At 34.3% G+C, this 17,147-nt stretch overlaps 1 protein-coding gene across 1 annotated transcript in view; it reads left to right on the forward strand.

The window, feature by feature from the left end:
• Positions 1–10,995: 10,995 nt before the first annotated feature.
• LOC123656332 (G-protein coupled receptor Mth-like) overlaps positions 10,996–17,147 on the forward strand; it is a 40,097-nt gene continuing 33,945 nt past the window's right edge. The window contains exon 1 of the mRNA XM_045592031.1: positions 10,996–11,534. Within this exon, the coding sequence (XP_045447987.1) occupies positions 11,088–11,534 (447 nt within the window). The 5' untranslated portion in view covers positions 10,996–11,087. The remainder of the gene's footprint in view (positions 11,535–17,147) is intronic.

The following is a 17,147-nucleotide window of genomic DNA, read 5'->3' on the forward strand; positions in this document are numbered from 1 at the left end:
GATCAAGCTTATTTGGATCATGTGTTTCCTGATGCTGTAGAAATTTAGAATTATAATGTGATGTTTGAGAAACAATAAATAGATCTCTTAGTGTTACGTGCTGTTCAGAGTGAAATCTTTAAGTATTTAAAGACGTTGTAGTTCTCCTAATCTATAGGATATTTATTGACGAAACTGCCTCTTTGTCACGTTACACATAATTGCAGTCTTACTACCATTATTATTATATAATATAATTCATGGCCATATTGTTTTTATGATACACTAGAATTAGTATAAGAGCGTTTTCATTATATTTAACTAAACTTGGCACAAAGACGCTTGTATTATAAAATTTATCATTTATTGTATATTACAATATCTTCATTTGATTATTTCATATAATTATTATTTTTATCTCACGTACTTAATAAGTAAGTTTATTTATTTGTGATCGAATATCTTGCTTTTCAATAGTTTTATGATTCGTTAATGTTCAATCTATAATGTGTATAGTCTCTTTTGTAATGTTTTGTATTGTTGAATTTTAACTGTATTAAATTGATAATTTACGAAATTGGTTTAGTGTTTTCCATTCCCCTGTGAGTTTAAGTGAACTTTTTAACTGCACACTACTTTAATTCCATTCAACGCTATTAGCTGAAGGCAATAAAAATTTAAATATACTTGTAAAATGGAGGGTTAATTTTATTGTCATCGTTTCATTTCAAGTAGACAAACGCGTGTTAATTGTTTAAAAAAATTGCTCCAGAAATGGAAAATTTCATAAAGTACATTATTTTTACATATTGTTTTAAATATATAAATACCCACGAACAGATAAAGGGTAATTTGACAGTGATGAAAGTACCATTACGACCTAATTCTACTTGTCCAGCTAGTGAGCATTGTGTTAGCAAATGTTGTCCCCTAAACTTTGTTTTCTTCCGTAAGAAAAACACTATCGGTTGTAATTCCAGTGGATTCAAAACAGAAAACTTTCTTCATTTAGAATATCCGATATACAATCAAACACACTTTTTGTATAAAGCTAACTTAACAGACACATTCAATGTCATGGTCGGCATCACTTGCAGAAGGAAATACAAGCTGCACAACCCGTTTTTTATACAAAAGGTAAGTTAATTTTAAATATTGCTTATCATCATCATCATTTCAGCCTACACAGTCCACTGCTAGACATAGGCCTCCACAAGTTCACGCCAAAAATTGTGTGAACTCATGTGTGTTGCCCATAGTCACCACGCTGGGCAGGCGGGTTGGTGACCGCAGGGCTGGCTTTGTCGCACCGAAGACGCTGCTGCCCGTCTACGGCCTGTGTATTTCAAAGTCAGCAGTTGGATGGTTATCCCGCCCTCGGTCGGCTTTTTAAGTTCTAAGGTGGTAGTGGTTATCCCTTAGTCGCCTCTTACAACACCCACGGGAAGAGAGGGGGTGGCTATATTCTTCATTGCCGTAACCACACAGCAATATTGCTTATCGGAGGAAGCGGGAGGATTCATAAGAATAATTTTAATTAAAATCTTGATTGAGCTTTTAAACGATTACAATTACTGTGTTGCATTTTTAAAATTCAAATAAAATTACGACGGCATTATCATATTTTAAAATTACCTGTACTCAGGATAAGGTACAATGTTGATGGGCACAACTGCGAAATGCAACACATAATGCAAGGCTGAGCATATATAGCGCATATATTATATTCTTTCGAATAGGAGTGATTGCATAGCTAAATAGGTGTCACGGGTGATCAAAGATTATAAGAATACTAGCTGACTCAGCAAACGTTGTCTTGCCGCTAAACGCTATTTAAAAATAGGGTTTGGTGGTAGAAGGGTGTAAATTTAGGGTTGTATGTATTTTTCAACGCCAAATCATAATGAAATAAAAAATAAATAATTTATCTAAAAATTAAAAAAAAATTAGGGGTGGACTACACTTAACATTTAGGGGGATGAAAAATAGATGTTGTTCGATTCCCAGACCTATCCAATATGTACACAAAATTTCATGAGAATCGGTCAAGCCGTTTTGGAGAAGTTTAACTACAAACACCGCGACACGAGAATTTTATATATTGGAATATAATGTATCCCTGAGAAGAACAAATTCATATTTTTAAAAAGATTCTCTCAATTACATAAACTAATTTGTATTCATAGGAATAGTATTTCAACTTATTTACTTTTCAAATTTAAATGAAACGTTTAATTAAACGCTCTGTGAATACTGCTCTATAATTCTACGCGACAGTAGCTTTTAATTTGTTAGCTCAATAGCCGAAGCTCTCTGAATGTTCCGTTTCTAATTATTTATCATTTGGGTTAAAACGTCCCGAAGGAAATTTGTTTTAATTAATCACATGCTATTTGCATTTCTTCAATTAATTGGTTGTCGTTAAATAATGATAATTATAATTAATTTGAGCCAGTAAATTAATTTACCTAAAATGACTAAGTAATTGTGGTATTTGTGTATTAAAGCTTATCTAATATAATAAATTCTCGTGTCGCGGTGTTTGTAATAAGTAATTGTAATTGGCAGTCCAAAACTCGTCGAATAGTTTGGTCACTTGTTCCACCTGTCATCTTTAACAAAACTGCTATTAACTTCTTTTTTTTATGTCACTAGGTCGGCAAACAAGCGTACGGCTCACCTGATGGTAAGCGATTACCGTAGCTTATAGACACCTGCAACACCAGAAGCATCGCAAGCGCGTTGCCGACCCAATCCCCAATTCCCCCAGGACTTCTGTGACGGACTTGTGTGAGTAAAAAATCTCGGTGTGATTTTTGATAACTGTCTCTCCTGGACACCTCAGCTGAACGAGTTGAGCCGTAAGGTGTTTGCTACAATCAATTCACTTCGCCGACTGCAATATTTCCTTTTCCTATAACGGGGGGAGATTAAGAGGATTAATAACATATATGGCAAAACAACGTTTGCGGGGTCAGCTAGTAAATATATATATATAATAAAATTGACTTAAGGATTTGTTTATAAAATATTTTATTTCTCTGACACATCTATGCCTTAGCAAAACGTTTAAGCAATTAGATATTATAATTAAACAACTTTTTCGGATTTTATCGCGGTTTATTAAGTTAAGCCATGGTCACGGGTGGTCGTCCCGAAAAAGTTGTTTCCTCATAATGAGTGAAATCACGTTAATATTAGAAAACAATTAGATATTTTTAGAGCTGTCATATCGGGCGGGCTCTTTAGTCATACACAGATTTGGGTCCCTAATGGAAAGTATTAAATAGTAAATTATAAACTTCTACGTCCTATTTGTTTAGGAAAATAAAACAAGTATAACCTTAAGACAGCTAGTGAGCTACACAAGATATATAGTACTGGACAATAATAAGTACACACCGCTCAAATTTCAATGAATGTGTTTTTCTCATTCTAAATATCAAATATATACCAAACTTAGAGCAGTCACAACAAAACTTCATTGGTTTGCCTTTACGCTGGCTATGAAACAATGTTTGTAGCAAGTAGAAAGAAAAAAGAAAACGATATCAGGAAGAAAAATGCGTGCTATTTGCTGAACAAAAATAGTACAGACCCCTAGAGTTATCTGTAGCCTATTTTCTGTATAAAAAAATCCGAATGTAAGAATGAAAAATATTCCGCGATGTCAAAAACTTTTATCTAAGTATGCAAACTTGTAATTAAAGACCAAAAAACTGTATCTTTAAAAAAATCAGTCAACAATATTATATAGGTTAAGGCACAGTTTGAAAAATGGAACTAAAAAGTTGAAAGAATTGCAAGTAGTGATAAAAAAAAATCAACTATTATTGGCCGGTCATTTTTTAAATATGTTGAGAATGTCGAGGAAACGGATTTAAAAAGTTTTTGCCGACGTCACCCGTTTATTCAAAAAGGTTACAAATATATGCGTTTAAGTTTCATTTTTTTCAATTTCAAAAATAAATAGGTGTCAATAACCTGATTTATTTCTGATAAAATGTATTTGAGGAAGTTACTTTATGGAACATATTATATCGCTTAAAAAATATTCCACAGTTATGACTTATGTAATTTGATTTAGCACCATTCTTTCCTTTTCAAAAAAAAAATCATCAAAATGTATTGTGGTTTCGGAGAATTTCAACAAAATTAAAGAATACTTTTTCTGTAACAACTCTCCTATCACCAGGTAAGCCATCACCCCAACTAAGTAGGGAGAAATCGTCTTTGTCACACTCACAGACTATCCTCTGGCACAACTCTCCTAGATCTTCCCTAATGCAAGTATATTTAGACTTGATTTTGTTATAAACAACAATCTTGAATTTGGATAAAGGTCTATATGGCTTCTTGACAAAAATATAACAATTAAGTACGAAGACAGCAGTACATTCGCGTGAAGGGTTTTGCGTGAACAGGAGTGGAAAAATTAAATGAAATTAACAGTTGGTCCAACCTGAAATTTCAATTTATTTATTTAATGTTTCAGTGAGAATGTAAACAAGATGTTATGTTATAAACGCTCTATGAAACTTTTTTAGAATTACTCCATTTACTACTTTCGTAAAAATAATGGCATCGATGTTGAATTTTAAACAGTACGTCCCTAATTTATTTTGTCCGTTACTATAAATTTGTACTTCTAATAATAATACTAATAATACAATCAAAAATTGCACTAAGTCATGTTAAGCAGACGTTACTTTTTGCACATACGAAGTAAAAAGAAAAAATGAAAAAACTACATAATATTAAACTGTTTTTGTTAACAATTTCAAAGAAAATTATATTTTATCCATCAAGATATTAGTAGAGCGCTCTGTTTGTTATTGAATAAAATGCTGTTTGTAACTTTGAAATATTTACAAAATTTGCAAATTTCGAGATTTCTGTTCTGAAAAATAGAGTAGATATGAAAGTAAATTATGTCATAAATTCGGGCGCCCTGGGCAAGAGCCCCGTGTGCCATTATGGTGAAGACGGAACTGGATATTTTTTACAAATAATTGATTCTTTTGTGCATCGTTGTGATATTACAAATAAGGAAGCAAATATACGTCTATTAACATAAAGTTCACAAGTTAGCTACTTTTTGTGTAGCACCATATTAAATACCGATACAATTACGTAAAACTATCTACTGCTCGCGACTTCGTGCGCGTTGAATTGTTACTTGAAATAAAACCCGATTTTGAAACATTATTTATTTGCGCTCCGCTTCTTTTGATCTTAGCGTGATGATATATAGCCTATAGCCTTCCTCGATAAATGGGCTATCTAACAGTGAAAGCATTTTTCAAATTGGATCAGTAGTTCCTGAGATTAGTGCGTTCAAACAAACAAACAAACAAGCAAACAAACTCTTAAGCTTTATAATATTAGTATGGATTTAGTCAAAATATAACAACAAATTGATGTAATTACTGACTTCACAAATAATACTGTATCTGTGCTTATGTATCGTTACCAAACAAACTAAAACAAATCTGATCACTGTCACTACAGTTTTAATACCTTATATTAATAATTTAATAATTTGAATTTCCTTTTATTCGGCGATGTTACGCAATTAAAATATTTATGTATTGTATGTATAGGAAATATAAATGTTTATATTTTATGTACCGGTTTTATATAAGATATTTCTTGAAGTTATGTTTTTTTTGTAATTTTTATGTAATGGGCTAGTCGAATTTATAAGTAACTAGCGATCCGCCCTTCGCACGGGTGCAATGCAGATACTAAATATAAAATATAAAATAAATATTTGCAATGCAAGCGCAAAGAAATGTGTTTATTTACGACATCACATTAGAAACCTCTAAAACTATCAGTGTCCCTCTACTATATTATGCATGTATTATACGTGTAAACGTTCCTCTGGAATCACTCTTATTTACTTAATAAAACCGCATCAAAATCCATTGCGTAGTTTTAAAGATCTAAGCATACTGACAGCGTGAAGCGACTTTGTTTTGTACTATGTAGTGATATTTGTGTGTACAAAAATAGACATATTTTTATCCGTTTATATTTTAACTGAGGTAGGGCACAGCAGGAATTTCCTGCTCAAAATATGGAGCAGCCCGACTGGGGTAGTACCTCGACCTTACAGAAGATCACAGCTAAATAATGCTGTTTTCAAGCAGTATTGTGTTCCCGTTGATGAGTAAGGTGACCAGAGTTCCTGGGGGGATTGGGGACTGGGTCGGCAACGCGCTTGCGATGCTTCTGGTGTCGCTGGCGTCTATATGCTACGGTAATCGCTTACCATCAGTTGTTCAGTCAGTCAGTTCAGACCTACTTTATATATTAAAAAAATATCATTTAAGCACACGAGACAAAAGATATGTCTATGTGGCATGGAGAGCACCATAAGCTGTCAGTACCGGTTGTTATCATAGACAACTGATAGCGATCGATACTCATAGTAGGGAATATATCTGCCAACCTTCAATGGAGCAGCTTGGTGGATTAAGCTTCGACCCTTTTCCTAGAGGCCTTTGCCCAGCGGTGGGAAGTTACTGGCTGAATTAAATCATACACATACCTATAGATCTATGAAGTGATATATGTATAGCGTGTGACTAACAAAGGACGTAATGGGCCCACACATTTTTTTTTGTTTCTTTTTATTTCTAGCTACATAAGAAATGATTCCGTGTATTTTCATAAATAAAAGTGTACGTGACTCTAATACTCGACTTCTAGACTTTTTAGAACTCAGTAAAGGAAAATCACCAATACAATTATTAATAATATAAATTAGGTAACGAATTTATTTTAGAGTCGAATGACTCACGTGTACATTGACGATTAATATGGATACTGCAACGATTTAGCGGAAAGTATAACACAAAACTCAAACAGGTATAATTTAACTAATATATATCAGTTTAAATTTTTTTTTAATATCATATCAAAAATCGACCGTTCCAGCGGGGATCGAACCTGCCTCTCCGACTGACCGTGTCGGTGCTCTAGCCAATTAAGCTATGGAACGATGTACCCGTTAGATCGAAATTTTTATATTCGGTTTAAGCTAACCGTGGCGCCGTCTAGAGTTCTTTACAGAAACCCGTAACTATTTAAAGTTGATTGATTGGTTTAATGGCTTTCAGTTGTGCCTATTTAAAGTTTCATATTACTATGAAAATCTTTGACAGGAGACGACACCATGCTATTTTTAATTTGTACGATTTTATTTTTGTGTTACCCACATTACAATTTAAACATAAGATTTTTGATATGATATTAAAAAATGTTTAGAATTCCTAATGTGTGGGTAACACAAAAATAAAATCGCACAAATTATATCAGTTTAATTTATTATGCACCACCACCACCACCACCTATTTCTTCCTTAAAATTTTAACCCTAAGGTCGCCTGGAGGAAATTGCTATTGATCGATGGGACCCTCCTCACTGGTCCTTTTTGTACCTCATTGTTCATTGTTTACTTTACAATTACAATTTTAACGACTCATTGGCGCAGGGGTCACACCACTGGCTGATGCGATTGCGGTCGCGTGTTCGATCGCCGCTCATGACATACATTTGTATAGACCAGAACTTTTAACTGAGGTAGGGCACAGCAGGAATTTCCTGCTCAAAATATGGAGCAGCCCGACTGGGGTAGAAACCTCGACCTTACAGAAGATCACAGCTAAATAATACTGTTTTCAAGCAGTATTGTGTTCCTGTTGGTGAGTAAGGTGACCAGAGCTCCTGGGGGGATTGGGGATTGGGTCGGCAACGCGCTTGCGATGCTTCTGGTGTTGCAGGCGTCTATAAGCTACGGTAATCTCTAACCATCTTGTTTGCCGAACTAGTGATATAAAAAAAAAAAAAGATATTTGTCGTGGTCTGGGCGTTTGTGCTGGTGTATTGTGTGTGTTTCCGGACCCACGACACTGGGGAAAATTCTACTGCGGGCAGTCAAGAGGTAGCGTTTATTATTATTTATTGCAAATAATTTTGTAACAAACGCTCTGGTGAAGTGGTCCATGTAGTTACCTAATACATCGACGGTTTGCGGGTTCGATTCCCGCCCGTCGGTCCCGATTGTTATCATAGACACCTAATAGTTACTCATAGTAGGGAACATATCCGCCAACCCGCATTGGAGTAGCGTGACTGAATCATTAATGTTGTATTAAATACTATATTTGTGACAATATATACGATTAAAGTACCTAACGTGATTTCCTCGCATCCAGACCGAAAAAAAATATTTGTACAAATACTGCACTCTTAGCGAGAATCGAACCCACGACCGTACGCGGCACTCGAACCATTACACCAGAGCGGTTGTCCATTTTATCCCTCCTCCGTAATCTTTCTCTTATATGGTATTATTCACTTATAGGAAATTCCCACTCCGCAACCAAGTCCTGTTTCAATCATGCATGAAGCAGCGCCAAGATGACGAGAAAATGATATAAAAGTGACTTTAAGGTTTAGGGTTACGTATCCACTTATAGGACTTACTATAAATATAATATAATAGGATAACTATTGCATTATTTCAGTGAGTAATTGAGTAATATATACCTAATACATATATAATCTCTGTCTTATTCTACGGATACGGTAGTTATAGACGTACTTACCGCACTTACCTGAACAGTATTTATCGACTACAAATACGAATAATTACTATGCTATAGTACTATGCTAATAACGACAATAAAAATAAATGAGAACCCCTCTATAGGGTAAAGCTATTGATAATTTTAATTTATTGATCAATTTTTTTCAATATTTTCTATTCATATTTCGCAATTATTAATAAACTTAAATACTTATTATATCGTTTATATATTTTTTTATAAGAATGCAATTTTGAATGTAAATTTTTTTAAATCAATTTTAAAAGCTATAAACATTTTATCGCAATAATGATTTTAATTTAATTTATAGAGATATTTTTTTTTCTTTTAGTAAATTGGCTTAACTTATTATTATAATGAAACAAATTATATGATAATTTATTTGTCAATGAAAATGTATGCTATATGAGATGAGAAATAAAAAGGCTTATTTATTTATTTATTTATTTAATAACGACAATATGTTATTCGAAATCTGTAAAACACTTCCCGTTCACGACCTTTCCAATTACAATTTAATTAAAGAACACCTCTTCAATTTAGATATTAGAAAAGTTGGTACACTTTTTTGTTAAAAATACATAAATAAATAAATACATCAAGACTCTTGGCGGGCAAACTACGCCAACGAACTAGACATGTCTCAATATGACATAGTTTGTTTTATACTTTTGGTTCCTGTTAATTCTGAGAAATCAACTCACCTACTAAAAACCCAAAGGTCTCGTGTTATTTTATAATAACGATTAGCTAAAATTAACATATACGTGATTAACTCAATGTACCTCCGAGTGAATCAATATTATTTAAAAATTATTGAAACCATTATTTTATATCCTATTACTTTCCGCGTGGAATGTAACAAAAAAGTTATTTTTCAGTTCGCAGAGTTATACAATAAATAAATTTCTAAAATAAAAGTAGCTTAAGTTACTCTTAAAAGTCCCGTCAAAATCGGTCCAGCCGTTTTAAAGATTAGCCGGAACAAACGGACAGACAGACAAAAATTGTAAAAAAAAATGTTATTTTGGTATGTGTACCGTGTAGTTATTTGGTGGATGTATATCCATATGCATTTAGTAAAAAGCGGTTATTTTAATATTACAAACAGACACTCCAATTTAATATATTTGTATAGATGGCACGAGTAATACACTCAAATTGTTCGAGTCCTAATTGACTCGATACAATATAATAACCGAGTTCAAAGTATCGTGTGCTCCAAAGCGTTGTGTGAAAACCTAGAGAACATACTCTAAAACCTTCACTAAAACATACTCTAAATACTTCGATGAATACAAAAATCTGCTCCTAGCAGGAATCAAACTGCAATGGCACAGCGTGGTGTACCAACCATCCTCTTTTCTAAGAACATCCATTTTCGTGTAATTCGAAGTCACCCCTCAACCCTGGCTTAAGCAGTTGCTGAATTTGTGGATTATTATTTTTAGGCTCCTAAAAATAAAGAGATAATTGTTTTCTACTCTCACGAAAGACAAATAATATAGTTGTGTGACTGACATGTGGCACAATGGAGGATAAGTAATATAAATAGGGATCCAAATAAACCGAAGTAGTGGTGTGGCTGTCGATTAGCAGTGCTGTTGAGAAGTTGGGGTGAGGTGAGTTATACAAATACATACAGAACAGTTGAGCTGCTAAATGTATTTATTCTTCATAAAAAAGTGATTTACTTTATCTAATCATATTTAATACACATCAAGCATTTAAAACCGGTTTTTTTTATTATAAAATAAAGACTCCATTTGATATTTACAAACTTATAGACTTATATTTTAACTAGGTAGTCATTTTCCTACTTTATACAAGGAAACAAAATTGGGTTATTTTCGTCAACACGGTTGCATATGCAGACGTTCATTACCCTCGTTTAATTAAAATATTATATATTTCTATACATTTATATTTAAAACATATTATATGTATGAGTACACGAAATTATAATAATTTGTTTTATATGTCATAAGAAACACCTTTCTTAAATACTGATCGCTTTTAAATAATGAAGAGAAAGGAGATAGTAAATTATTAATTAACAATGTGACAAAAAAGTAAGATCAAAGTTTCAAATATAATAAAAATTTGTATTTAAAGTTCTAGTACAAAATAAAACATTAATTAAAGCAGTAAAACTTAAAATAATAACAAGGAACACTTTTACATCTATTTGTTTTATGACACGCCAGTGACAGTTCTTTCACTCAAAATTCAATAAAAAAGTTAATAGTTAAAATGTCTACCGCTTTAAACGCAATAAAAAATGATAATAGCTTATTCACAAAAGCTGTTTGGTTTATAAAACTAAAGCTCGCGACGCTAATTGGTCCACATCTAAGTAGGTATATATACAGTCGAAAAGCCGCTCGCGAGCGCAGTACCAACTCTCGTTCGATGCAAAAAACGCGCACGACGTATTAAAAAAGTATCGGAATTTTATAACAGAAACTCGTTCTATTTATAAAATTCAAAATGCGTACCGTTATATTTATGGAAGTGATTTGTTTTTTAATTGTGAACGGCCAGGAACCCTGCTCTGATGGAAATAGTGTTGAACTCAAAAACGCTAAACATTCTCGTGACAGCTTTTTAGAATACGATGGAGTAAGTTACCCACCAGATCAAGTGTACGCGAGAAACGTTAGTGGTGAAATTAAAACATTTGGATGTGTTTGTAACTATAAGAAGTGTTTCAGAAAGTGCTGTCCCTTGGGACAAGTGCTTCTCAAAGATCCTTACGGTAAAAAGTGTATCAATAGTTACGATGTGGTTCTAGCGGAGGGTTTAAATGTGTCGTACATTAATAATTTTAAAAGGAAAATAAACGTGAATGATACTGATAATTACATGCTGTTGGAGGGGTTTCCATGTGGAGGGGATGTGTACATGGAAGATAGAGGGAAGTGGTTCGTACAAGAGGTAATTAACTTAGCATAACATAGCAGACAGTTTTATTCGTAGATACAAAAAATCACAGAGGCACTACAAAGATTCAGCATGCTTTACAATGATTCTATTTTGAGATTGTGTATTCTAATAAAAAATAGACTATCAATAATTTTGTGATTTGGGAATTGGCAATTGAGTATGTGTAATATAATAATTGTTATAGTAGTAGTATTCTTTAACTAGTTAATTTAGTTTCAGTAACCATAATATTGTTATGTTAGCAGTGTTAATAATTTATCTAAAAGTTTTGTACGATATAAACCTTTTTTTTTTATTTCACTAGCTGATCAGCCGCGAAGTCTCGTACCGTTTCAACATTAAATAAAGTCAAGGTTCTAAAGTTAGTATTAAATAATTCCCGATAGCCTAAATTTCATAAATACAGCAATTTGCCTGTTTACTGAGGAAGGTTATAAAAAATATGATATCAACGAAAAATTTGATAAAAACTGACTTGAATACTTTTAAAAGTTAGTTTTAAGATATCTTGAACATGTTAACAACGTGAAAGATATTCTTCATATATTCTTAAGCTATCATTATCATTACAGCCTACACAGTCCACTGCTGGACATAGGCCTCCACAAGTTTACGCCAAAAATAACGTGAACTCATGTGTTTTGCCCATAGTCACCACGCTGGGCAGGCGGGTTGGTGACCGCAGTACTGGCTTTGTCGCACCGAAGACGCTGCTGCCCGTCTTCGGCCTGTGTATTTCAAAGCCAGCAGTTGGATGGTTATCCCACCATCGGTCGGCTTCTTAAGTTCCAAGGTGGTTGTGGAACCTTGTTATCCCTTAGTCGCCTCTTACGACACTCACGGGAAGAGAGGGGGTGGCTAAATTCTTTAGTGCCGTAGCCACACAGCACAAGCTAAGCTAGTAGGAATAATTTAACTGAGTCTGATCTAATAGGAATCTAATAGGAATAATTTAAGTGAGAGTTTGTCAAAATTATATTAAAAACAAAAATTAAAGAATTAAATTTTAAACTGCGTTAACAACATCAAACTATGCTTAAATAATAACTTAAAAATTAGGATTATTTGTTTCACTAACTTGCGTACCAGATGGATGGATTCAAATTAGAGAAAGGAAACTTTAGGTTTCCATACTTTTCCGGAATATACATATGCTTAATTATATGCGTTTATTTACGATATTATATCATAAATATTTGTTAATTGCTTCTAACCGTTTAATCCCCCCCCCCCCTCCTTCGCGTGGGTGTCGTAAGAGGCGACTAAGGGACAGTTCAACTTTCTTGGAACTTAGAAAGCCGACCGATAGCGGGATAATCATCCAACTGCTGGCTTTGAAATACACAGGCCGAAGACAGGCAGCAGCGTCTTCGGTGCGACAATGTCAGCCCTGTGGTCACCAACCCGCCTGCCCAGCGCGGTGACTATGGGCAAAACACGAGTTCGCGCCATTTTAAGCGCGAAGTTGTGGAGGTCGCTGTCCAGCAGTGGACTGCGATAGGCTGAAGAGAGTGAGTGAGGGAATGTAATGTGTTTTGCGTTCCCTATTTGATTCCTAGTCTTCAACTGTATATGTACTAGGTTTTATCGATAATAGTGTTTGCTCGCAAATGAAAAAAAACAGACCTTAATTATTTTGAAAAGTAATAAAATGTAGTTAGACGTAAATATAGTCAAGTTAATACGCTTTATCAAAGATAACTAACTCAAAGAGTACTCGTTAGATCTCAATCAAATTTAGATGTGATCACACGACAAGCGCCAGCTTCCAATAAAAAAATCATTGAACTCGGTATACTCAGTAACAGTTGTGAGGTAACACAGATGAAAAAATGCAGTCGTATTGAGCACCTCCTTTTTTTTAAATCAGTTTAAAAGTGATCCATTAGTTTTGTAGTAAGAATAACAGCAATCAATCAATTGATTTTCACCTATTTTTGCGAGTGTAATATTTATTCAGACCGATCTACTTAAGCTGGTCTTTGTTTGTTTTTATAGCGCAGTTATCTCATGATTTATCAGTCCTATTTTCATTCTAAGCTTTATTTGAAATTTCTTTTTTTTTTGTACACAAGCCATCTGTTTAAGAAAGCTGTAAAATATCACAAAGCGAGCATGCAAAGATATTATAACAAATTTTAGGAGATACAGGGGCGTGCAAAAATTTCGGGTCACTCTCGGTCTTCACTCGTTAATTATTTGAGAATTTTAAGAATATCGAGATATAGATAATAACACCATGTGTTATTTATTTTTTCGGCATATTTTGTTTGTACCACGGGAAATTATTTTCGGCGGCGTGTATTGCCCAACGTAATTCACGAGTTCGTATTTACGAGTAGCGTATTTTTTTCTTTAATACACGGTCGTCTGTTACTAAACTAAGCAATTTAATGTATTTAGAGACTAATGTATGAAAATGTCAAAAAATCTTGCGTAGTAAGGTCCAGCAAGTTCGTGAATTGCGGTGGCACAATACTTTTTAATACTACCGAAACTCGTTTCCCTTAGTACATCCCGTAGTATGTTATACTATACATAATTATTGACGTTATAACTATTTACTCTGGGACTCTCAAACAACTCGAACAAAGAACAAGTAAAAGAAAAAAAAACATTTTGTCAATTATATATTATGAAAAAACAGGATGGTCTGAAGCTTTTGCACGCCACTGTATGTAATGAAACTCGTATATTCTACAAATATATAGCATAATACCACCTAAAGTTTACTAAAGTTTTATCATACTCTTTTAAACCGTCTTTTTAGTATATAGTATTTTAATATCACTTAATTATAAATAGTATTTAGGTACATATAAGCAAAAAAAAACTATATAGAGAATTTATATTTATTTCTGCTTGGTATAGGACATACTTATATATACGGAATATAATTTATAGAAATAATATCTAACACACAAAACTCCGGGACATTCTAACACAGGACACTTACTTAAAAGGATGTCCCAACAACGGTATCATATTATGTAAACGTTTTTCTAAATAAATAATTTTTATTTTTATTTTTTTTAAACGTTTTCGATCTATAAAATTAATAATTAATTATGGAAATAAATCTTCTCTCTTTCTAGATAGAAAAGAATTGTTGGATGGTAATGTTGGTTGATATATTACTATTGAGGGAAGGTTACATTTTATGAGTATACACATATTTGTTAATCATATCTTGACCATTTTTTGAAAGTAACGAGTATTTAAACATGAAATATTTGCAAAGATAGTCTGAAAGACTGTTGTTCTATGCAGTAAGACCTTTTGTAATTTTCTTTTTGTAATATGATTTTTTTTGTACGATAAATAATATGTAACAATAATAATAATAGTTGTCCGCATTCTAAATTTAATTTTGGAATAGAAATTTTAAACATAACTAAATCGTCAGTTCTATAAAAATAGTACAGTTGTGTACAAATGCTTCCGTACTGTATCGAAACATTGAAAACAGGATGAGATAAAAGTGCGATACTTGTGGCTATCAATGTTTTGTCAATGTCAAAAGATTTGCAAACGCTGAAATAGCATACGGAATATTTTAAAAACTGTGTGAGGATTTACGAAATGATTTTGTTCATTTACAATTTATTGATCGTAAAAATTGAACGAAGGATAAAAATAACGAATTTGATACAAAGTGCAAAAGCGATTATGTCTGCCAGTCAATTAGCGTGGGTGTAATTTTTTGAAGAAAGCTTAGACATTCTCTACAATTTTTTTTATTCTATAATAATAAAGAAAATAATTCATAGATCAATTTTTATGTTTATTCTACGCGATATACTTACTTAGCTTGAAGCGATTAAATTTAATATAAAAGTTAATATATGTTTGTATAAGTCATCATCATCATCGCTTCAGCCTATGGCAATCCACTGCTGGACATAGGCCTCTCCAACTTCGCGCAAGACGTCCCGGTTTTCCGCAATCCTCATCCAGCCTACACCGGTAATCTTACGTAGATCGTCGGTGCAACGGGCCGGAAGACGTCCTGCACTGTGTTTGCCAAGACGCTGTCTCCACTCCAGAACCCGTCTACTTTAACAGCCATCGGTCCTGCGACTGTCTCATTTCTAATCCTATAGTTGAGAGAAACCCCAAGCATAGCCCGTTCCATTGCACGTTAAGCAACTTTAAATTTGTGGACCAGTCCCTTCGTCAGTGTCCACGTCTCGGCTCCGTTTGTTAACACAGGCAGGACGCATTGCTCGAAGACTTTTGTCTTCAAGCATTGCGGAATCTTCGAAGTGAAGACTCCCCGAAGCCTGCCAAACGCTGCCCAGCCCAACCGAATCGTCCTGTTAGCCTCCTTCTCGAAGTTGTTGCGGCCTAGTTGGATAGTATGGCCTAGGTAAATATAATCCGGAACAGCTTTGAGAAGGGTACCATCGACCGATACCGGTCTCGGTATGTTTTGGTAGTTAAACATAACTTTCGTTTTGTCCAAGTTCATACAGAGACCGACACACTGGGAGGATTCGTTTAGGCCGGCCGGCATGTGGTCTAACCCATCCAACGTCTCCGCAAAGATAACGATATCGTCGGCAAAACGAAGGTGAGAGATGAATTCACCGTTGACGTTAATGCCTCGTTCTCCCCAATCTAAGGTCTTAAAGACATACTCCAGGGCAGTGGTAAACAGTTTGTATAAGTAGATTTATTTAAACAATCTTATTATTTACTGACGCCGCGTTGGCGGTCACAGCCATGGATGTACCTGTTGTGCTGGTGGTTGCGGGTTCGATCCCCGCACATGACAAACATTTGTATTGGCCATACAGGTGTTTGCTGTGTTCTGGGTGTGGAGTCCTAGTGGGTCTCCCCACCGTGCCTCGGAGAGCACGTTAAGCTGTCGGTCCCGGTTGTTATCATGTACACCTGATAGCGATCGTTACTCATAGTAGGGAATATATCCGCCAACCCGCATTGGAGCAGCGTGGTGGATTATGCTCTGATCCTTCTCCTACATGGGGAAAGAGGCCTATGGTGGGATATTACAGGCTGAAGCGAGCGATTATTTACTGCGTTGAATGTTTCTTACATAGTAGGAAATCGCCCGCTCAAAATATGGAGCAACCCAACTGTGGTAATACCTTACACTGTTGCAATCCTGCTGGTGAATAAGGTGACCAGAACTCCTGGGGGAACTGGGGATAGGGTCTGCAACGCGCTTGCGATGCTTCTGGTGTTGCAGACGTCTATAAACTACGGTAATCGTTTACCAGGTCAGGTGAGCTATACGCTTGTTTACCGACCAAGTTACATAAAAAAAACTTTATGTTTAAATAGCACTATCATCTGTTCGAAATATTTGGCATGGTAAGAAACCCATTAGTTACCCTTTTAAAAATCTAATTTTGTGCATAATATTTAATGATCCATTACAGTTAGATGTATATTTCTGTCAGATAACAAACCACACTTAACACACTATTTTTTTATAAATTCACATTTAAAAAAGTTTTTCTTGTAAAAGTGTAATTTCACAATGCTGTTTAACATGAACTAAAATTAATTTCAGCCTAATTTAGTTCGTTACATTAGAATTAAGGTTAATTTACATGTGAAATTATATTAGGCGAAATT

The sequence above is a fragment of the Melitaea cinxia genome, chromosome 9 (genome assembly GCF_905220565.1).
Source record: "Melitaea cinxia chromosome 9, ilMelCinx1.1, whole genome shotgun sequence".
NCBI lineage: Eukaryota > Metazoa > Arthropoda > Insecta > Lepidoptera > Nymphalidae > Melitaea > Melitaea cinxia.